Source organism: Mesoplodon densirostris, chromosome 7 (assembly GCF_025265405.1).
Source record: "Mesoplodon densirostris isolate mMesDen1 chromosome 7, mMesDen1 primary haplotype, whole genome shotgun sequence".
NCBI classification, from domain to species: domain Eukaryota; kingdom Metazoa; phylum Chordata; class Mammalia; order Artiodactyla; family Ziphiidae; genus Mesoplodon; species Mesoplodon densirostris.
Window position 1 is genome coordinate 71,847,660 of NC_082667.1, and position 25,543 is coordinate 71,873,202.

General features: G+C 34.3%; 1 protein-coding gene across 4 annotated transcripts in view; it reads right to left on the reverse strand.

Moving 5' to 3' along the window:
* Positions 1 to 25,543, reverse strand: part of SOX6 (SRY-box transcription factor 6) — a 636,653-nt gene that overhangs the window by 332,857 nt on the left and 278,253 nt on the right. For all 4 annotated transcript variants that reach the window (XM_060103234.1, XM_060103233.1, XM_060103231.1 and 1 more), the window contains exon 5: positions 24,498 to 24,705. In XM_060103234.1, the coding sequence (XP_059959217.1) occupies positions 24,498 to 24,705 (208 nt within the window). The remainder of the gene's footprint in view (positions 1 to 24,497; positions 24,706 to 25,543) is intronic.

Consider the following 25,543-nt stretch of genomic DNA (forward strand, 5'->3'; position numbering starts at 1 on the left):
AGTAAATTCTATCCAATTATTTCCATCCAATTATTTCCTTACTTAACAACTACTGTAAACATTTTAAAAAAGAGATCAGTAATCATTACTAAGAAAGTATTTCCCTACTCATTTCTGTCCTTTATTTCTTTCAGATTCCTGAGCTAACTTGAACTCAATGATCAGATTATCAGAGGCAACAAATCACCTTCCCATCTAGAAACAGCTGGCCCTCTCACTATATTCTTTTGGCAGTATATCCTTAAGTGGGAGTAGAAGTGGAGGGAGGGAGATGGAGAATTTTATGACAAAGGAGAAGAATTGAGCTGAGTCTTACAGGCCTAAGGGCAAAGCTCCACAGCCTCAAAGGAAATCCTGTGAAAATCCTATGACAAACAAAAATCTACCCAATAGCCACTCCCTGAAGAAGTTACAATTTATTTCTTATATCCAGAATTTGTAAGGGGGGGTCATCACAGTGAGAGATGGAATGCTCTATATCTCCTATGCTACTAGCATTGCTCTGAGGCTGTCAAAAACCTAAAGCAGGGTTACTCTCTGCAGTTAAATGTAAACGTATCACCAACTTGCTTAATTTCTTTTCTTTCTCTACATATAAACTAATTACTAGCTTATACATGCACTATAGCAGCCTCAATAAAGAAGAAAAGCTCTAGAAATTAGGAAACAAAACTTTAGGATTTTTAGGTAAGCATAATAAGAGTGTAAAATTCAAAGGGGCAATCAATCTGATTTTCTTTTTTAAACAATTGTCAAAGAAGCATGGTCAAATTTATGAGGGGATTCTTCCCAGGTGAGATACTAAATGGGCCTTTCAAAGGACACTTCAGATAATCTATCAGGATAGAAAAATTGTTGTATGTTCATTGCTTTTGCCCAGGAATTATTATTTTTCAAAGACCTAATTTTCATTTTGTGTACATGACAGGTTTTAATTTAGGAATAAGTGACAACTTCCAATGCCTATGGGCATTTGGACATCTTTATTTTATTTATAAATTTTTACTCACACGTTTAAAGTCTCCCTGGTATTTGAAAATTTTTAAATGTTAATCTGGTATAGTTTACAAGTCTATGAAATCTCAGATTGTCCTACATTAAATATTTAACACGAGGGAAACCCAGTCATTTCTGGAAAACTCAAGTGCTAGAAAAGTCTGTTTATAATCCAAATAAATATTTAAATGGAGTTGCCGATTTTAATACTGTTATAATGGCTACTACCATTTTATAAAATTCCAAGATTGCAGGCTTTGAGGTTTAATGGCATTCAACATTTTTTAGAATCTTTAAATGCTGAAAAAAATGTTTTTATTTGCCATTACAGAATATGGAAAGAAACCCACATAGCTTATTAATGTCTTCTGAATTGTTTAAGAGGATTTTAAGATATGAGTTAAAAGAATTTCATAATCTTAATTTCAATTTCTCCTTTTCATTTAATAGTAGACATTCATTAGGACCCACACACTGTAATAAATTATAATAATTTCAAACAAGAATTAAATTACTAGGTACCTAGTGAAAGAGCCATTTTTTCTTAGGTACCCTGTAATCTAACTGTCAGATTTAAAATCTATTCCCAATCAACTCTTCACAACATTCACATTTATTCATCTATGTTAAATTAATAAAAGGTGTGAATAATACTGACAAAATTGATCATTATTGTTCATGTAGATTTAGAAAATTATAAGGTAATCTAAAATGAAAAGGAATTGAGAGAAACTATTAAGGTTCTTATAAATAAATTCATCCTATGCTATTTTTTCAAATCAAGGCTGAAACTTCTATGAGACTTATTTAAATTGACTATACAAGCTATTTGATAAATTGTACATTTTTAGAACATAAACCATTTTCATTGTTCTTGACAAATATCAGTACAAAGACTCTACTGTAGCATTAGAGTTCAACAAATACTTTAGGAAGCTATGCCAAAATGACATCGGAAAGTAAAACCTAATAGTAGCTTGAGACAGTTTATAGCCAATGCAGTTTGATAAAGAAAAAACAACCACAAGGGAACATCAAAAAGTTATAGCCCTCCCAGAAATAAATACCATCTCCTTCATTTTTCCTCTAGATAAAGTAATGTATGTATAACTCTTATCTGGACTGCCAAAGATAAATACAATTCTATTGACTAGCATCCCCAAACAGAACTCCCTTTATACCACAAGTTTGCACACTTACTGTATTTCCTACATCTAACCTCGCTGACCCTCTCCTCTTAACTGGCATCCCTAAAGACAAAGCGTGTCAACATCTGTTCCCATTCACACCGATTTTAATTTACCAAAAGAGTTTTGCTATTTTCAGAGCCGACTCCAGAGCACAATGACAGATTTAGGGCCTTTACAGGGGTTGCATTTCTAGTATGTCAGCATTTCCTACTCACCAAGAGTAAATTCCAGGGGGTCACAACAAAGGAAGAGCTGAAATTCAAACTTCATTATAGAGATTTTTCCCACCCTTCTTATTTCATCATAACTTAAACTACAAACAGGCGGTCCTATTTAGTGGGGCATCACTGGTGATGCACAGCAATTGGACTAAAATTATCTAGTCTTGGGGCAAAGATGAAGGTCCTTTAGTTTAGGCCCTTCCTGTGAAGTTCTACATACATAATTACCTCTTCCAGAACTTTATATCTGACTGAATTTTAATAACCATAATATAACAATTTTATAACTCTTTATATTTGCAAAGCACTATAATGTTTTTAAAAATACTTCCACATACTTAATCTGTTTCTTAATTTGACCATAAATACTGAGTTTTAAGTCACTAATATTCTTTCCAATATAAGTGTTCCATAGTTATATATTTTGTACCATGCTTTATTCAGACATTTTTAATGTGCGTAAAGAAAGTCCCTCTCACACCACTGCAGTTTCCCTGGATAATTCAGAGTTTTTAAGACACAATATGAAGAGCAACTTGGAGAAACAATGCACAAGTTGTGTTGTAATCAAATAACAACTAAGACATGAGCAGCTGAGCAGAAGGAAGATGGGCAACGGAATGCTGTGCAGCAATCAGCACTGTTGACTAATCAGAATTTGAGACACTAGAAGGTAATAAGGGTATTATAAAGAATGGCTTATTGAAGGAGCAGCTGTTTATGTGTAGCTCACTGTTTAAATGAGTTCCACTAGATTGCCATGGTATGTTTTGGTGAAAATGTTTAACTCCTTTTAAAATGATCATTAGAGAAGAAATAGCAAGTACCAAGTGGCAAGTTTGGAGATATCAAAGCACCAACTAAGATTTAACAGCATTAGAACAGTTATCTGGGCGTTTGGAAATTGCAGGAAATGCCCTGTAAGTCAAAAGTACTTAGGTACTCATTCTTCTCTTAAAAAGCCTAGAAGTTAGGTCATGCCACCATCAATACAGGGTTGCTATGGGTACAAAGATAAGATTGTGATATAATGGGGGACTCTTCAGAGGATGACAAAAAGAAAAAACAGAATAAATATATCCATCAGGACAGCTGCAAATCAGAGAATGTCTTTGAATTTAGAAATCTGTCCATCTTCTCAATAAGCAGAGGGAATAAAATCCTGAATTAAATTTCAAAATAAACCACTTTCCTTTCCTGACTTAGAAGTAAATAATTTTTAAAGCAGAGGAGAGAGAATGCAAAATAACATTTAATTCACTAATGGTATTTTCACAAAGCAATTATCATCTTATTCAAAACTATCGGTCATACAGTTGTGTTGGCTTTGCAATTGAATCGATTTACAGGGTTTTGTCTCCCTTACTTTCACCCAAGAAGCTATTGTCTATTGTTTCTTCTGCCCTAGCAAAAACAACAACAAATCCACAAATTACAAGATAAAGACACTGAATAATAATACTTCAAAGCATTTATCATTATACAGTATTATGAAAATTTCATTTTGACAACAAGTGTTCAGTAATATTTTAAAGCAGTCAGCAAGCGGTCGAAACTCTGCTATCTTTTTGTAACAGTTCACATGTCAAACTGGCAAAGTGCCCACAGAGTAAGGCAGAAAAAAAATCTATCTAATGTCTGCCCCACAAGGCGACATGAGGTTTGATTGGCAGAAAGCAGAGAGTGGCTTTTGATCATGTGTCCTAACAAGCAGTTCCAGCTCCTGTCTTTTCAGCTGATGGGCTCCACATTACCCATTCAAACAGAAGTGACAGACCACTGCACTACTCTCAGCTCTAGTCACACGCAGTGGGAGCTATGCTGGAGACAGAGTCACTGATTAAATATATCACTTTTTCAAGACAAGCAGGTTGTCTGAATCAAAGTTGGACAGAATAGACTCAACATTATTAAAAGGGGATATAAAACTGGAATTGAGTGAAGTTCGGCCAGTTTGCACAGCCTCAGGGATTCCCAGGCTGACAGGGGGAATAAGGAACAGCAGAACTCATAAAACAGGGTCAGAAATTAGCTGTGACACCTTGGCTATTTTCCCATCACTTCAGGACCACTTGGTTTCAAAATTCTGGAGCCTCTTTTTACCTTTTTTACTTTCATTTTTAAAAACGAATTCAGTAGAAGGAGAAAAACACATAAAAGCATGATTACTGCAGTTTGTCAATTACAGTCTCAGAGGGAATAAAGTACTGGATGCAAACCCTTCGCATCTCATTTTAACATATACTAATACAGGTTTCTCTAAGATGCTTATTCTAGAATTTTATCGCATTTTTTTAGTTTGGTATTATAGTGTAACTTTAAAATCCAGGAATATTAATCATAGAAATTGTACAGCTTAATATCTTCTAAACGTCCTGACTGCCAGAGGGCTACCCAAGTGCCAGCTATCATATTTAACCATGCCATAGTCTTTGCTATAGCTTGCATATCATTTAAAGCTTTTGCTTTAAATATACTCAGAAACAAACATCTGAAATATACAGAAATGTTCAATACAAATTCTTCATTGTCTAAATTTTATGTAATTTTAAAATTATTGAATATAGTGTCTTATAACCTTTGGTACATTATCAGCTTCCTAAGTATGCAAATAAATAAAAATCCAAGGTTTTCTATTTGGAAAGGTGAAAATAAATGTCCAAAGAAGTCAGAAAGAAAATCACTCCCTAGCTGTAGACATTAAAGAAATAGACCAAAATATAAGCAACCATATGAAAGAAATCAGTTGAAACCAAAAAATAAAATCAAATAAATGTACATTCAGATGTTATTTTAAAACAACTCTCCCACAAGATTTTAATTTCTTCTCAACTACATTATAAAAAACATTTTTATTATTTTTTATTTTTTTAGTAGCATGCTCCAGCTATTCCTTGGAACACTTATGTTCTCGTTATTAGTTCTGGCATCACTGTAAATAGTTAGTACAATCTGCTTATTATGCATGTAAGTTATAATGAAAAGTTTAAATACTCCTGCCAAAATGAAGATAGAGTTTTAATAGAGAAAAGTAAGGAATTAAAGAATGGCCATGAAATAGGATACTGAACTAATTGAGGATTGAGAAGGACAGAGACTGACATTTACTAGAAGACAGTAAAATTACAAAGAAATGGTTTGTGTTAAATCTGCAAAAAGTAACATTTTGTTTTTTATGTTACTCATTTTGTTAAATTAAATTTCAAAGTTAATTTAGCACTTGTCAGTATATATTGGTTAAAGGATATATTATATCTCAGAATAATTTCAATATAAATCGTATTTGTGTTTCATACACCATAGAACATGCTATCGCTTAACTGATAAATAATTCCATATTAATCAAATGTGCATTTTACTGCATGAAAAATAAAATTACATGTCATCTGGCTTCTGTACTTCATGTCTTTAAAGGTATTTGAAGATGATGAAGATGATGATAATGATAAATTTTATTCAAAGTTATCACAGGCACAATCAAGCAATTATTTACAAATCTGGTTGTTTTCCAAAAAAATTTAAGAAAATTATCTTCAAGAGGATAAGTTGACTTCCTATGTAAACCCAGATTAAAAACAAAAAACAGGAAAAATCTTTATTGGCAATTGCTTCCCAAAACCTGAAATGCAATAAAATGGCATTTCATTTTTTTCCCCTCAGAAGTGGAGTGTATTTAACCATCAGTCTTTTTTTATCATGCCCACCACCACCATCATCATCACTGGTGATGACAGGAAAAATGATAGGAAATTGCTCCGATAAGGGGTGAACTACCATAGGTAGAAGGAGACAAAATCTGTATATGTATCACCAATGAAAATATATTAGACTAAGCAAACCTGGAGCACTCATTCCAAAATACTTTTTTCCCTTCCCGTGAAAAACAACTGCATATCACCCATGCTTTACCAGACGGGTCTTTTATATTCTATGCCAGGAAAGGCTGAAGAAAAGGGAAATAATCCTTTTGCAAAATATTTTGCAACACCATAAAAAATACTTTCTTTAAAAAAAATCCAAAATAATTAATTATTTTAGCCACTATATTATTGCTTACAGTAATACACAGCAATAACATTTACATTGATTGAATTCTGTTTCCTTAATGTGAAATTTGTTTGGGGTTAATTAGCACGGCTGAGGAATAAGCCTAATAATTTCATGCTGTTTACACTGGAGGCAGTTTTCCACAAGCACTGCTCAGGGAGCAAGTGACATCTTCCAATTCCAGACAGAACACAGAGGTGAGGGCAGCTGCTCACTGTGGGGTTGCAAGCCAGGCCCTTCCTCCTTTAGCCAGTCTCCTCACTACTTGGGGTGTCTAATGGCAACAGTACATAGTTGTTCAAATTATTGCTCAGGCATGGTAAGTTTCTAAACCAAATACTGAGCTGAGGGGGGGCGGTGTAGAAAAGGACTTATATAAATGGAGAAAATCCACAGTATTAGACATTTTTACTTCCCCCTCCTTAAGAAAAAGCAGGTCTAATTAGTTGTCTCCCTAAAATGCATACCTAGCATTTTTATTATGTATTATAACATTTTGCTCAGAGCTGACATTTTTATTCTGACAAGCACTGTCTGGAGAGCTCTCAATAAATAATACATTGACAATTTTCAGTAAATAAGCAGTGGACACAAATCGTTATCCTTACTTACCGCTGCCCCACTCTAATAGTGCTTTTACAAGTGAGGTGACTATTCAGTCTAATGCAATCCTCTCAGTGCTGGAAAGACATTTTCATTCATTATCACGGTCACAAGCACTTAAAGCACTTTTAAGCCCTGTTGCAAAACAGCAGGAATGGCAGAGCAAGCCAGGCTAAGGAAAACTAAAGTTCATCACCAAAGAAACCTGAGGTTGTTCACCTAAGCAACTAGGAAATTCACTTATGCGCTGGCCACCTCGACACTTCTAGATCTACATGTCTAACAAGAATACATGATTTTGTTTGGCAATTAAATGTTAACCTTCTTAAGCCCAAACACTGTGGGCTTTGTTTTCTGTATTAAATTTGGTTCATCATCCAACAATATCTATTAAGCACCCTCAGATAAGGGAAGTCATATTCTATGACCTGAGTGCTCACCTTTGATCAAGGTAAGAAACTGAAATAAAATCTGAATCCAGATGAATACATTTGAAACCACACAGTAACTTTTCTTTTCTCTCAACAGCTTTTCTTCTTTAACTAGAGCCCCTAACACCATCACCCTACCTAGTCGCTAAACCACTAAAGTAGTCCTGAATTTCATTTTTCTTCATGATACCACATAAATTTTATTTTCTAGCTACTTGGAGATACAAACTTAAATGAAATAAGATTTAAAGAAAGAGTAATAAAATGAGAAGGTAATAGCTACACCCCTTGCCATATATAGCCTGTGGCTTGTACTTTCACCCTACTTCTTAATCAAATCAATTTATCCATTATTTTATGACTTGTTAGACAATTGTTGGTCATAAGGATGGCTGAAAATATGTTGCCCAGTTGCAAGATGATTTCATGGTAACATATTATATGGCTTCGAATTTAGTACAGTATAGTCCAGTGTAGTATAGTACAGCACAGTATAGTATAGGTGTTATTCCATAATTTCAATCTTTTGTGTGCATCAGGAGCACCTGGAGAGCTTGTTAAAACACAGGTTGCTGGGCCCCATCCCAGGGTTTCTGATTCAGTATGTAAGGGGTGAGGCCCAAGAATTCACATTTCTAACAAGTTCCCAGTAACAACCGCACTACTGACAATTTGAAACACTGGGCTAAAGGATTAATTAAATTTACCTGAACACATAAGACACACATGACCCATATTGGCCTATAGTCGATCCTCTTCTTTTACATAAACAGAATGTTAGATTATAGAGCTTCCACTATGTAGCAAATATGATGCCACCTGAAAGCAACAATGACTAATCTCAATGAGTTCTCTAAGAAAAAGGAGATTAAATCCATAACAATGATAAGAAAGGGAGCTCTCTCCTAGTCTCCAAGATAGTCAGTCTTACATTTGTCAGCCAGGTATATCCACCTTCATAGAATGCTCAAACTCAGTATGCCTAAACCCAAACCTTCTCCCTAAACCTTCTCATCTATCTATATTCACCATCTTAATAGCCTCACTATTGATTCTCTCTACCAGGATACTTCAATCATCTTTGACTCTCTCCCCAACCTCACACCTCACACCTAACTAGCAACCTCAAGTATATATCTAAAAGCTGATTCTTCCTCCCTAACCCTTGCCAATGCCTTAGCTGTTTAGACTCTTATCAGTACATGTGTGGCCCATTAAAATAGCCTACTAACAGATTTTCCTGCATTTGGCTTTGTCTCTTTCCAACTGAGAGTCAAAATGCTACCAAAGTTACATTTCTAAGAAATGTATACAATTATGTCACTCATCCTCCTACTTTAAGTAGCTCTCTACTGCTCCCTACTACCCAAAAGATAAAATTCAAACTCTTTACAATGGCTTCAATCCATTTTTTTTAGTCACGTCTCCTATCCTAACTACACCAAACCTCTTGAATTCACCACACTCACAGGTTTAATCACATCACTGAAAACTTATACGTGCTATTCTATCTGGGATTCTATTATGTCTCTTGTTCACTATGAATAGCTTATAATTAATCAAAAATCCAGCTCAAATGCCTATAAATCCTTTCCTAAATCTTCTAGACAAAATGATAGTTCCCTCTTCTGTACTCCAGCATTTTATAGCTCCTTCTGCTATAGCACTTACTATAATATAATTACTCTATGTGCATGTGTTTCTCCCACTAAACTGAGGGTTACTAAAACCCAATATCTATTCATCTCTGTATTCATCTTCTCTCACTCTTTCTCCACTTTCACCTCTCCTCACCCACCACACTACCAGATGAAAGAGCTTAATAAATGCCTATGGAAATACTGAGCATTCATATGTGTGCATTTAAATATGTATATTTTTCTTTGTTTAACTAAAGGGGCATTCCCTAAAAATTGAATCTATTCCTCTCTGAGCCATAATAATATTCGTCTCTCTGAAATCTTTTATAAATCAACAGATTTTTAGGTTAATGCATATTATATGCTAAGATCTATACTAGGTGTCTGAAGATAGACTAAAGATATGGTCTATGGTCTGTGTCCTCAAAAATTAAAATCTTCTTGGGAGGCAAGATCCATAAATGTAAATAGCAAATAATACTTTTCTTCTTTGTCAAAAATCAGTTGAGCATAATTTGGTGGTTTTATTTGTGGGTCCTCTATTATATTCCATTGATCAATGTATCTATTTCTCTGCCAAAACCACATTGTTTTGATTATTGTAGCTATAGTAAGCTTTAATATTGAGTAGAGTGATTCCTAACATTTTATTATTCTTTTTCAAGATTAACTTAGCTGTTCTAGGGCCTATCCCTTTCTATATAAATTTTAGAATAAGCTTGTCTATGTGCATAAAAGTCTTGCCGAGATTTTGATAGGAATTGCATTAAACATATAGATCATTTGGAGAAAAATTGACAACTTTACCAGTCCTATGAGTCTTCTGACCCATGACCAGGATGTCTTGCCATTTATTTAAGTCTTCTTTGATTTCACTGACCAGCATTTTGTAATTTCAGCAACAGATCCTGTACATGTTTTGTTAAGTGTACCTAGATTTTTCATTTTATTTGGAGCAATAGTATATAGCATTGGGTTTAAAATTTTGGTTTTCATATGTGCATTGCTAATATTTAGGAATGCCATTGATTTTTATGAGTTGATCTTGCATCCTATGACCTTGCTAGGTCAAAAAATGAAAACTAAATGTCACGCCTTGTACAAAAAAGTGACCTAAACCTCACACATGATACAAAAATTGACCCTAAATTGATTATAGACTTAAATGTAAAATATAAAACTATAAATCTTTTAGCAAAAAAATAGGAGAAAATGTTTATAATATAGGGCTAGGCAAAGTATTATTAGACTTGGCACAAAAAGCATGATCCATAAAATTAAAAATTGCTCAATTGGCCCTCTTCAAATTTATAAACTTTTGCTCTGTTAAACCCTATAGTAAAGAAGATGGAAATACAAGCTACAGACTGGGAGAAAATATTTGCAAATCACACATTCAACATAGAACTAGTAAACAGAATAATAAAGAACTCTCACAACTCAACAGTAAAAAAACATAGGCGAAAGACACAAATAGACATTTCACCAAAAAGGATATAGAGATGGTAAACAAGCACATGACATAATGCTCAACATCATTAGCCATAAAAGAAATACAATTTAAAGCCACAATGAGATTTTGCTATACACCTATCAGAATGGCTAAAATAAACATGACAAAACCAAACGCTGACAAAGATGCAGAGAAACTAGATCACTTATACGTTGCTAGTGGGAATGTAAAATGTACAGTTATTCTGAAATATAGTTTGGCAGTTTCTTATAATACTAAACATCAATTACCGTACAACCCAGCGATTGTACCCCTGGCCATGAATCCCAGAAAAATAAAAATTTATGTTCACACAAAAACCTGTACACAAGTGTTCATAGCAACTTTACTTGTAATAGCCAAAAACTGGATGTTTGATTTGGATTTGACGTCCTTCAGCTGGTGAACGGTTAAATAAACTGTGATACATACATGTTATACATACCACTGAATACTGCTCAGCAATTAAAAAATAGTATGAACTACTGATACATACAACAACTTGGATGAATCTCCAGGGAATTATGCTGTTTTTTTTTTCTTAAAGCCAATTCCAAAAAAATAGGTACTGTACAAATCCATTTATATAACATATTTGAAATGACAAAATATTAGAAATGAAGAGCGTATTAATGTTGACAGGCATTTGGTAAGGGGTGTTGGAGTAGAAGAGAGGTAGGTATGGTTATAAAAGAGCATAATTTGATTGTGGTAGTGAATACATGAATCTATATAGGTGATTTACAGGTGACAAAATTGTAGAGAACCTAATACACATATCCACAACAACTGAGAACAATTAAAACTGGAGAAATATGAATAAGATCTGTGGATTGTATCAATGTTAATAACCTGGTTGTGACAGTATGTGGCAGTTTTGCAAAATGTTATCACTGGGGGAAAATGGTCAAAGTGTACACTGGATCTCTCTCTATTTTTTCTTACAACTGCATGTGAATCTATAATTAACCCAATTAAAAAATCTCAATTTAAAAAATAGCAAATATAGAGTTATAATCTATTGATAAATGGAGTGGTATATGGGTTTTTTTCAGCTTTACTGAGGTATAATGGACAAAGAAAATTGTAAGATATTTAAAAGTATACAACGTGATGATTTGATATATAGATACATTGTGAAACGATTCCCCCCCCACGGAGTTCATTAACACATCCATCCATCACCTCATCCCATTTAAATTCTACTCTGCTAAGATTTGCTAATCTTAGAAATTTTCAATTAAACAATATAATGTTATCAAATATAGCCACCATGTTATACATTATATCCTCAGACCTTATTCATCTTATAACTGAAAGTTTGTACCCTTTTACCAACCTCTCTCTGTCTCCCCCACCCATCCCCAGACCCTGACAACCAACTTTCTACTCCCTATTTCTACGAGTTTGACTTTTTTTAAGACTCCACAAATTTTAGACAAAGAGGAAGTCATGAGGGCTACAGTCATCAGTAGAAGACAAGATGTGATCTGGATTTTATGTATTGTAAAATGGATAGATGGAAAACTTAGATAAGAAGAGGAGAGATAAAAGGTTATTCTGGGTAGGGATAATGGCTGAGCATGAACTATGTTGGACTAAATAACTAATTCAACTTAACACAGTGCTGACTCTTTAGATAAGAAAGTTTGCCATGAGATTGTTACATCTTCAAGTTTCTTAATCAGAATGCTCACTAGAGAAAGATTACAAAAGAACCCTAGGAATCAAATTCTTATGATGTGTAGTGGCCCTAATATGAGTAAGAAATGTCCAAATTACAGTCACATCAAAGCAAAAAGAAAAAGCACAGCATATGTGGGAGATAATAAGTATTAGAAAAAAAATTCAAAGAAGTTAGTCTCCATCAGGTATCAAGAATACACCTAACATCTGAAGCTAATACTGACTACAAAGTGAATAAATGGTGGAGTAGCTAGAGACAATGAGAGACAGAGACAGTAAGTTTTTACTATTGTTTTAAATAAACAGAGCATATCTAAGAAATGTATTCAAAAGAAAGAAAGAAAGAAAAAGTAAAAAGTAAATAAAATAAAAAGAAACCAACCTACATAGATCTAAAGAAAAATAATTCTATATACAGGGAAGAGCAAGTGCAAAGGAATTAAGACATGCTTGAGCTAAAAAAAAAAAAAAAAAAAAAAAGGTCCAGTAGCTGGAGTGGCCTGAGAAAAAAAAGTAAGTTTAAGATGAGTTTTGAAAGCCAGAGTACAATGTTTGGATTTTTTTTTTTTTTTTTTTTTTTTGCGGTATGCGGGCCTCTCACTGTTGTGGCCTCCCCCGTTGCGGAGCACAGGCTCCGGACGCGCAGGCTCCGGACGCGCAGGCTCAGCGGCCATGGCTCACGGGCCCAGCCGCTCCGCGGCATATGGGATCCTCCCAGACCGGGGCACGAACCCGTATCCCCTGCATCGGCAGGCGGACTCTCAACCACTTGCGCCACCAGGGAGGCCCCAATGTTTGGATTTTAAGCAATGAATTTTATTTCCAAGATTAATAGAGTTTGATGATCACTGGCCAAATACCAAAGTTCCAATGCCAGTAAAATGCCTAAACCCTCTGAATATCAGAAAAAACCATGAAGAAAGGGGCATACTTCTACTGACTGAAGTTAAATCCTGAAGTAACTGAGTTTATCTGGAAGTGAGACCAGACTTCCTTCTATTAGTGAGAATGGGGGATTAAGAGTTAAATTAAAATTACTAATGGAGAAATAAAATTAATACTTGAGTTTTTGTGCACGTGAGTTTGGTGACAATAATATTTATAAGCAAACAACATTAATTTTCTGCTATCCTCTGTATTCCAAAATGACACTGTCACTATATAAATATTGTTAAACATTATCAAAAAGATCAAAGAGTAGTTTTTAGGACTTTGTACATTAGGTACATAAGGTAGTTTTCCCCAGTCTCCCTTTTCTACCTGGAAACAAAGGGAGATTGCTCCAAAAAAACATGTTGCTTACGCATTAATTCTTAAATTTCCCATCTCTTCCACACCTGTGACAGGAGTAAGACGTACAAGATTAGAGGTATTTCTGAAGGATCTGCTACAAAATTCCAGGTTAAGCTAAGTTCCACTGCATTTTGGAGTGGAATGGAATCCTAGTGCACACAGTTTGTTAGCCACTCTAAAAACTGCCTGTTGACTATAGGTTGCCTTCATTTAAAAATCATACATTAGTAGCAAAGTAATTCTACCACTGTTATTGCTGGTACCATAGTTCTTGCAAATAATTCAATACTTTGTCATTTTTCATAGTTATTCTTCATTATATCTCCACTTATTTTAACCCTCTATTTGTATTTACTCATTTCAATTCACTACATGAGAGCAATTAGAGAAGTCCACAGGCCATAGGCCTCTAACTTCTGCCTCCCAATGCTAGGGGATGGCCTATATTCTGTGACTTCATTGTGAGTGTACTTGTCTGGCCTCTAAGTGATGGCTCCTCAGTTATACTTAAACCCTCAAGACATACATTAAGAAAGCTATGATAGGTCTAAGTGTCACAGTTATTCAGCAGTAAACCCATAGCCTCATATGGCTAATAAATACGGCCGTGAATTCTCTATAAGGCCCAAATCCCCTTTACAACAGCTCTACCAAAAGGTAGAATTATTGACCTTTGCCTTCTTCTGGATCATCACACCGTAATAAACTCGCCCTCCGTTTGCCAATCTTTCAAATCATGTATAGCATTTTCTGAGCCAATTATCCATGGCTTTGTCTGTAAGTACTTCATTGGACAATGACTTTTTCAGACATCAAAACTTGATGGCAGCTTTTATCTCTATTTTTATAAAGATTCTAATGTCAGAAAAAAAGAGACTGGAAATAGTAAAGGACAATTTCAGCCATATTAAGAGAAAAAGAATCATGATATTGGTTCAGATGACTTATTTACTCTGAAAACAGTTTGAAAAAGAAAATTACAGATAGAGGATGCTGAACTTTAGATACAAACTCTAAAAGAAAATCAAAGCACATAGAATTTTAGAATTTGGCCCTTAATGCTCAACCAATGTCCTCATTTTCTAAATTAAGAAACCAGTGCTAAGATCAATCAATTAATTAACTAATTAATTAATTATTAGGTATTACCCATAAAGTTACCAGAGTCAAGCAAGAATGCACATCAGGGCCTCCCTGGTGGCGCAGTGGTTAAGAGTCCGCCTGCCGATGCAGGGGATACGGGTTCGTGCCCCGGTCTGGGAGGATCCCATATGCCACGGAGCGGCTGGGCCTGTGAGCCATGGCTGCTGGGCCTGCGCGTCCGGAGCCTGTGCTCCGCAACGGGAGAGGCCACAACAGTGAGAGGCCCGCATACCGCAAAAAGAAAAAAAAAAAAAAAAGAATGCACATCAAATTCAGGCCAGTCTGCATCTGAAAGGATTCCCAGATAAAACATTTTAAGAAACAGGTGAAGATTTCCAGCTAATAAGCCAACTGTTTGGCTAGAAAAATATATCTATTCCTATATGAATGGTTAGAGCAGCGGCAATAATCAACAGCGTTTGCTGGTTAATTTTGAATTTGAAGTAGGTATTTAAGGAAAAAATGATCATGAACATGATAAGGTTAGAGATCAGGAACTACTTTAATTCAAAAACCACACAGAGGTGGAAACGTCAATAAAAGGAATCAAAAGGGGAAAAAAAGTGTATTTCCTAACAAACTTAGTAATCATAGTCCAGAGGGAGAATGACAATACACTTGTGCTCATACTTAAAAGAAGGGCTGAAGACATTTTATTATGAGACAACAAAAAGAAAAATTGCAGTGAAGCGTCCATCAAAGGCTCTTGTAAGCTTCTGAAATGCTCAGTGATAAAAGGAAACCTGGGCTAGACATTTTGAGGAAGGTGGAACCAAAAGGTATAGACAGTTAAGCCTTTTGGAAATTATAACACACACACATTAAACACACACACACACACACACACACACACACACACTGCAGCCCCAACTTCTTTGTGTAATGTTTTCCAACAGAGTGGAAAAAATAATACAAAATTTGTCAACAGCAGTTCCACTCCTGGGAATACACCCTAAAGAAGAAGCTCATGCACATGTGTATCAGAAGACAGGTGCAAGAATGTTCATACCATCACTGTTTGTACTAGCAGAAAACTGGAAATAATGCAAATGTCCAGAGACAGTAAACAGGAGAGTATACTCCTATACAGCATTCTATGGGAGAGTGTGTGAAATATTATACAAAAGTAAAAATGAACTACAGCTGCACACAGCAAAATGGATCTTGAAATATAATTATGAGTATAAAGAGCAAGTCATAGAAGGTTACAGTGTAATGCCATTTTTATAAAGTTCTGAAACAAAACTAAACAATATATTATTTAGGGACATATACAAAAGGAAGATTCTAAACACAAAGTTCTGGCAAAGGGATTGAATAGGTGAAGAAAACATTTTTTAAGTTGGATAATGAATTCACAGGTGTTTGTTTTATTTTTATGCCTTATATATAATCAAATATTACATAATAAACACATATTTAAGTTTGCAACTTCCTTTTCTATTCATTTTTTCTTTGGATTTTACACATATATTGTACAAGAAAAATGTACAGATTTAAAAACTGCCCCCTATTACTTCTGAGAATCCCAGAATAAATCTGGAAGAAGTCTATCTAATGATTTTCAGTGGAAAAAATGCAAAATGTTAATGGTCTTCTCCAACTTAACAGATTCAAAAATTGTATGAGAACATGACTTAACTTCATCAAATCATGGAGAGGAAGCTGCATCCTCTTAACAAAATGCCAAGGAACACCTTGCTTCCCAGGTCAGTAAGAGGAAAAATCAGAAGCAATTGCCTACATCTGTTCTTAACATTCATAGAGAAAAAACTTTAAGAATCTTTAAGTCTGAAGAGATAGAAATGGGCCAAGAAATTTGAAGTAACTTTTCAAGGCAGAGACACACAAAATGAAGTTGAGAAGAGGATTCAACCAACTAGGACATTGCCAACACTGTAAATGGGAGTTGCAAAACAACAGCAAATTGAAATAATTAAGATTTGTCCAGAATGTCTAGGGTTCACAGGATTCAGGCTAATTACATCCTTTATAAAGTTATATGAGAGGATGATCAGTTTCTAAAGAATTAGAAAGCAAATATATTTAACACAGAAACATAAGAAACATTATTTTTTTCCATAATTCAAAAACCAGTAGTTCTAGCTCCTCATTTTAATCCCTAATTGTGTAATACTTGCAGAAATATGTTTATTTAAACTATCTGGCACTAGGTTAGTATTTGCTATGACTATGATAAAAATTCTTTAAAATAGGAGTAAGGACACAAACATTATAAGGGAGTAAAGATATATTTTAAAGAGAAGAAAAAATGAATTAAAATGAAGTCACATCAGCATTGCTCTGAATACCTGATTGCTTCTTCTGGAGTATGAGTGGTCTTAGGTAACTTCAGCATTTAAATGACCTGAAATTTCCAACTTACTTGAAATAATAACTCTGGGGGTTTCATGATGAATACTTAATGCGTTTTTTATGCAAAAATCCAAAACCTTCTCCCATGAATGAGAAATATAAAGAAAGGTTTGGATCTCGGATACTCTAAATACTTCACCAATATAAGCTTCAATCAGAACAGAGGCAAAAACCTAATATCCATAAATTTTGCCTTAAAAGATTCTTTTGATGCTCTAGCATGGTATGAATGTTAAACGTTTACATTTTTTTTAGCATAGCCTCTTAATAGATTTTTTTTCTTTAATAGGAACACAGTGCTCTTAACTGGATAGTATCTTAAAACCTCATCTAAGGCTTTACCAACCTCTCTCACTGACAGCATCATATTCCACATATTTCTCAGCAGGGAAGATTGGCTTCCAGTGGGAAAACTTTAGTGTCAGCTTTTCCAAAGAGCCTGAAAGGAGAGTTAAGCTGGATTGCTCTTCCAGAAAACAAGTACATCATTGCTGCCAAATGCTAAATCCTAACACCATGGGACATTTCCTACGATTCTGTCTGTGGTGCAGGATGAGATTCCTGTAATATTTCTCTCTACAAAATGTTCCTTCAAATAATAACAGTAATAGTAGTTATAACAGTAATAGTAATAGTAAATTACAATTATAGAAGCTATGTGTTTTATGTATATATAATCTTTCAAATTTTCACACAGCCCTGCAAGGTAGACATCATTTATCCAGTTTTACAGATCAGGAAACGGAAGCACAAAAGGATGAAATAATTTGTCCAAGACTAAGAAATAATGTTGGCTACATATATTGAGCACTTACTATGTGCTGGTAATGTTCTAAATGTTTTAGTTGCATTAACTAAATCTTGATCTCTTCATGATAGCTCTATAATTATGTTCAATATTTGGCTGAGAAAACACAGAGAGGTGCCCAGTATCATCCACCTGGCAAATGTTGAACTGAGATTCAAACTCAGGCAGCATAGCACCAGCGCCCACACTCTTAATCAGTACACTATACTGCCTCGCCAAATATTAGAACTTATATTCAAACCCAGATCTAGCTTACTCAAAAAACATATGGCTTTCAAAAATGAGTTCTCCCATTGCTTAAACTATACCACACAGGCAAAAGCTATCAGATGAGCAACACATACCAACATATATGCTTACTAAATATAATTCAGTGAAAATATATGTAGAAATCCAAATTATTGTTTAGAGATGTGAATAATGATAATAATCCATCAGATACATAAACACGTGTTCATTCTTGTGCTGGGTAACAGCTGCATAATCCATTGGAAAGCCTATCCCACCAGGAATCCAAAGCTCAAATGCTCCTGCCCTTTCTCTACATACACAGTCAAATGAATCCACATACTTTCATTATCATATCTTGAAGCACACAATTCCACTGGACAAATACTCTAATTTCTGATCAACATACATCCTATGAAACTGTACCTAAACTCTGCATACTTTCCATTAAGTTTTTGGCCTCTATCGAAGAGAACACATTTATTCTAATATTTCTAACTACAAGCTTCATCACTCCCTCTTGATCACAATAATTATTAACAAAAAAATAAGTCTTTTAAAAGAGCAAAAAGTCAGAAAGAAAATCTTATATTGTTAGAGTTGAGGTTTATATCAATGTATCCCTTTCTCTGCAATCTCACATGACTCCAGAACCTGACCCAAACCAGTTCACCCAGCCTGGGATCATATACTTAGTAGTATGATACACAAGACATGATAGTGGCTGAAGCACTATTATTAAAGAGAGATTAAAACAGCTGTACATTATGCTGAAGCACTCACTCTTCCCTTTACAAACAGACGGTCCTGGATTACAAGCAGCACTTGACCATTTAAATCACGACAACAACCAGATTTAACCAGCTGGGCCATATTCTCCTAGGCAATGCCTGTTGACCTCCTCAGTCGCAGCTGCTCAAATGAAATTCTCATTAGACAACTTATTTTCAGAAGCCAAAGGACTCTCTGATTAAATATATGTATTTAGATATAGAAGTCCTTTTTAAAGTATTCATTTTCTGACAACTGTCGCTTATGCTACAGCCCAGCTACATTGGCAACAAGATGGGTGATACAAGGATAACTAAAATTCATCATTTAATCCCAGCTGAAGGATTTTTATCTTAGAACCATCTAAAACTGAATTTATTAATCAAAGTCTTTCTACACACTATCCCCACAAATATCAACAGTGTTTTAAAAGGTAGATTCTGATATTCATTCATTCTATCCATCTATCCATTTTTCCATGCATCTGCACACCTCTCTATCTATCTACCTACCTACCAACCTATCTATCTATGGCAGAAAAAATCAGGATTAAATTTAGAACAAAACAGAAGCCTTGCCTATTTTCCCACAAATCTTACTTTCAGCGGAGGCACTTCAGACAGAACACCTTTGTTCATCAGTGTTTCAGCAATCCAGTCAAATCACTGCTCTGGAGAGGACATTTCTTGAGAGAATGGCAGGTAAAATACTGGACAATTATTTGGTTAATCAAAGAATCTACTTGTAAGAGAATAACTTTCCTATTACCGAATGGAGAGTTTTTGTTTTATCAAGTAGATACTGTTTTAAAATAGACCATAATAAATATACTTTTTATAGATCAGTTACTGTATAAGAGGGGAAATGAAGGGGGAGGTATTTAGTCTGATAGAGTCAAAACATTCTCCAGGACAAGAATGACTCAGGAAAGGTCATTTATTATGTCAAACACACAAGCTTGTCACTTATGAAGTATGGTCTTCAAACCAGGAAGTAGAAGTGAGGGAGAGATGAGTAATGCATTTGAAAGCTTTTATACATCCCATGGGATAAAGGACATCCCAGATGAGGAGATGGGGCTTTAAAAAGTCAAAGCCAGGCAAATATTGGTGGAGCTATTATACCTCCTTAGACCTAGAATATAATTATAATATTATAGAATCAGAAATCTATCAGAAGCTTATTAATGACCTTTTCTATAATGATTTCTATTCTCCCATCACACTGTTCTGTTCTATTGCTCCAAGCAAATGATTAAAATTAGGCATCAAACTCAAAATAAAAAATAGAAATCCTCATTACTCCCATCTCCAAAACACGTTGTCTACTTTCTCATTAACTGTTATACCATCCTCCTATTCACTCTGAGCTACCTTTAAACCACTCCTCTCTATTGATCTCCTCACTTTAATTGTCAGGTTCTAACAATTCTATCTCCGAATATCTTTTCCATATGCACCCCTTCTTCCTTTCTTGTTTCTCCTGCTTTAGTTCAGGCCCTCATTATCTCTAGCCTGAAACAATTTCCTTAATGTCTCTCTGTGCTCCCATACATCCAATACAGTGCTGCCAGATTAACTTTCCTGGAGGAAAGCTCTAATCCATCAACTTACTGTGCTAAAAAACAGTCAGTGGTTCCTCCATAACTTTCAATATAAAGTTTGAGCTTCTTAGCCAAGAATTTAAGGGCCACTGTGATGAACAGAACCTACCTTTTCAGTCTTATACCCTATATGCATTTTCACATACTTTAAAGTAGAACCTGAAGGCTGTTTTAAAGCTCTCTGCCTGTTCCTTTTGACTGAAATGTCCCTCCCTTCCATTTCTACTTACTTATATAACCTTTCATTCTCCAAGAACAGTTAAGACTCATTTTCCTATTGAATCTCTCCATGGTTTCCTAGGCAGGCACAATCTATCTTGTAAACTCCTATAACATTTTATCTATGTAGCTCTCATGGAACTTATCACATACTAAATATGAATTAGAGTTCATTTTGTATATGTTTTACACCTTTTACTAGAATATGAACTCTTTAAATTTAGAGACTATTGTTTTATTCATGATAGGTGTGCAATATCATGTAGCATAGTGGTTCTTAACCTAGGGTCCACAGACCCCAGGAGTCTATCCGTAGAATTCAGGAAGTCTGTGAACTTGGATGGAAAAAATTCATTTTCACCAATTTTTTTAACTGAAAATTTGCATTTTTTAAATTATTGATGCAGGCAACAAACCATAAATTCATAATATCTGTGACATTGTAACCAATAAAATAACAATATATTTTTATATCACATTGTACTTGTTGAAGATATCTCAAAATATCTTTTATACTTATCACTACTTCAAAATTGTATTTTTAGTCCCTCCATTAGATCTTGTGTTTAATGCATTAGTAAAGTAGTACTTCATACCATATCACAAAAATTTTAAATTATTTAACATTTTAATATAATTCATTTTCTCATAATTCCATGGATTTTACTTTATGCATTTAAAATAAGAATGGACCTGTAGGCGTTGCCAAGCCACCAAAGGGATCCACAGCCAAAAAAAGAAAGAAAGTAAGAATCCCTCAGTTCTAATATAGCACCTTGCAAAATAAGAAGAAAACTTGTAGAAAAATAATCATACTATGTAGTTCTTGATTAGGGCTATAAAAAATATACCATGAACTATAGAACACTGTATAAGCATACTGTTCATAAAAATTCACAGTCTTGGCAGAAAAAGACCAATTACCCCTCGTCTAAAATAACCTTTTAAAATTGCAATTAAAATTGCTGCATACCTCCAAAGATAATTTATTATCTTTCAAAGAAAGTCTTTCCTTACATGGACAGCTACACTGTTAGACAGCTGGTCTTGTTATAATTTCAATGATATATAATATTTTATGAGAGTATAATGATAATATTACTAGTTTCTTTAATTATTCCTCTTATTATATAATTCTGTGTCTGTTAGCATGTCATTTGTTCTCCTCTGAGAATATCCCAACGCTTCTGAGTTCCCCTTAAAGTGTAGTAATTCTCAACACAATACTTCAGGTGCATTCTTTTGAGCAGGAAGTTCAGTGGGACTGAAACCTCTTGAATCCTACATACTGTAATTCTAGTAATGCTGACTGGGATAGCGCTGGCAATTTTTTGGCAGTATTCACTGCACTGACCCCATTGCACTCTCTGTCACCTAACACTCATATGTTGGATTTTTTTTTAAATCATGTGTCTGCTATTTAAATTTCCTTCAGTAATTACTTGTGCAGATAGGAATTTTGGTCACAGCCTCTGGACTTGACAATAAGACCTATTAAATTTTATCTTGATGGGTTAGTTTTAAGTTTATATTTTCAGTTTGTCAAAAACTCTTGACTTTTTGTTTCTTTCATACATTATATTCAGCATTCCTCCCAGATTTTTGGAATCTGTTTGATAAGCACACTTTTTATCATTTCTATTTGTACTTAATGTATTATACACATTGATATGCACTTAAAATGCTTGAATTTCCGATGCCTAAAATATATGTACTGTAGAAAACAAAGTTCTGTAGAGTACATAAAAAACATTCTTCAATAGTAGGAATATAATGACAAAGGACTCTTAAATGAGAGGTCTCATCTTACAAATGCCTCTCTTGTATCAAATCTATAACACACAATAATGAAGAAGAAAACACTAATCATTACTTTCAAGAGAAGGATGATTTTAAATTCCCTAGCAGTCTAGACCCCTCCCCCTAAAAAATCATCACAAATCAATTTCTTTATTTTTACACAACAGAGCCCTCTAAAGTATGTTGAAACCACTTTCTTATAGAGCTAAAACAATCTTTTTGGTGAATCACAATTAAATGTAACCTAGCAGTCTCATTTATTCAGAGTTTATTGATCTGGCAGCCTCAGTTATTCTAGAATAGCCATGAATGAGGAATATAAAGTCTCTGAGCAGCCAGAAGAGTCAGCATGAAGTTCATGTACTGAAGGGCAAGTATATTGCCCAGAATCTCTTAGCAACTCACCCAGAAATGTTTGTTCATATTTTAAATATAGTCCAGAATGTTATGATCATCTAATTTCATAATTGACAGATGAATATAAGAAGCAAATTAGAAAATATCCACAACTAGGTAAGAATTAACAGTGTGAAACCTGATATTAAAGGAAGAGAAACCAAAACACACACATATACACACACACACACACACGCACTCCAAAAAAGATATCTAAATCAAGCAGCTACAGCAACTCTAAAGTTTCATAATTGCAGAGAAATAACCATAAAGCCAACTGTCCTAATTATCTCAAAGATCTCTGGGGGCATCATTACATTATAGCATGGTAAAGTAATTGACATTTATGATAATTATCATCACAATACCTCAAATGTATGTAATTTACAGTTCATAAGACACATTAATTATTATAGTTAATTCTCAAAATGTTTGAGTTAAGAAGTCAGGTTACTACCATACCAAACTTTAAATTTTGTGGTTCAGGGAGATTGAAGAACTTACCCAGGGTCACATGATTGTTAGATAGGTATTGGAGTTCATATTCTACTGCATCATGACCCTGAGTCAACAAAAAAGTTTACATTTTGTGCCATATAATCTGATTAGTAAGATAGGGAAGCATGTAATACATTTTAGAAGCTTCCACAAAGATTGCTGATGGGGTGGACACATCACAAAAATTAATTTGAAATTTTTAAACTTCTGAGCCCTTAAAGGAATAAAATTAACTTACATGAAAAATTCCCTTATATCAAATCCCTATTTCCCTATAGTACCACAGAGGTTTAAATTTAACTTACAATGTAAGCAGTAATCCAGAGCCATTAATTATCCTACATTTTAAAGTCTAAAATCTGTACATAAAAAAATGAAAGAATATACATAGTATAGCAATCACTCAGAGTTGATTTATTTAATTTAAACATATTATTAGAGAGTATTCTTTCATCTACTTTTTAGGACCTAGGTTAACCTAAGTGGACTCTTGTAGAGAGAGTAGAGAAGATGGATGTTTCAGTAGATGTCATGTGTCAAAGAACTCCTCCCTTAAACATTTAGCTTTAATAGTATTAGAAACCCTCAGCTCTCAATTCTGCAACATTTGGAGGTAAAATAATAATATTTATAAATTTATAATATTTATAAAAATAAGGAGAAATAAATTAGGGGTCTTTTTCTCTTTAAACAGTTTATATTTTCATAATAAAACACTATCCATCAAGAGGAAATAAGGGAGAAAAAATGAAAAATAAAGTTGCGGCTAGGAAAATATCTGTACTCCCTTTTCCAGAGCAAGGCTTATAGTCAGTTTAAAACCTTGATTTGTTATTATAAGAGCCAAGTAAAATGCACAAAGTTGTAGAGAAATGGAGCTATCTGCTTAACACTTGTAATGGATCACAATCTGCCATCACCATGGTAACCTCTGAATAACTTTTTCCTTGCTAGTGCCAATTATGCACTTCTCTGGCCCTTAAAAATCCCACTCATTTTTTTTTTAAGCCTGGAATCTTTAAAAGAATAAAGCCCAACAGTTAAGTCCACACATACCCTCTTGTTCAGTCCGAGTCATTTCCTCAAGCTTCTTCTGTTTCAGTGTGTCCACCACATCGGCAAGGCTCCCTTTGCGGCGTTCTGGGGTTCCAAAAGTAACACTGGTCATTATCTCGCGGTCCCGACTCCCTTCGTCAGGCTTATGTGGTGAGGTAGAGGTATTTCGGAAGGAATATAGGGAACATAACTTACTATTCTCTGACTCCTAGAAAAACAAAATAAAATAAAACCATTAGAACATGTTTCTTTGCATGTCATTGGAGAAAAATCCCAAACTCAGAATGACAGTATATGAGGCTGAGATGGACAAATAAAATATATTAACTATCTCTGCTTTAAAAAATACTAAACATAGAGGTAATTATCAAAGGAACTAACCTGAAATTGCAGATTCGACCTTTTTCTTTTTTAACTAAAAAGCAGCCAAAGTGGTACAAAAACTTAATTTTAAAAGGAACACTTCAACTTTTTACTCATTTACACCCTTCATTTAAAATAGTTCAGACTCAATTATTAATTATAAGGATGGTAAAGTTTTTCTTTTAATTGGCACTTATATTAGCAACCCTCTTCCCACAGCCTAAAATATTTGTACATCAAAAAAGAACCCCATCATCCCTAAATTTAGAAACAGTAGAGAAATTAGCTTCAATATTCATGTTAATTATTCACCAGAAAATATATAAAATATCTAAATCAGTGTCAGAAAGTTAGCCAATCTGAATATTTTTGTGTGCTGGGGTTTGAGGAAAATTGTTTGGTTTTTTTCTGTCTACACATCTGTCAAAGTTACAGAAACCTCTTTCTATTTCTTACACTTACCCCTGATACTTTAGCACATAGTCACACACATTTTTCATGTGGCATTTAAAAATGATTTGTTTTTTCTTTTTTTTAACAAGAAGACAAGTTTGTTACAGAAACACTTACACAAGAATTATTTCACATTACAGAGAAGTTGGCTAACTGGTAGGAGAGTTAGGTCCATTTTGAAGGAGAAAAAGCAAATCTTAGATTGAAAATAATAAACACCTAAAAGTTTA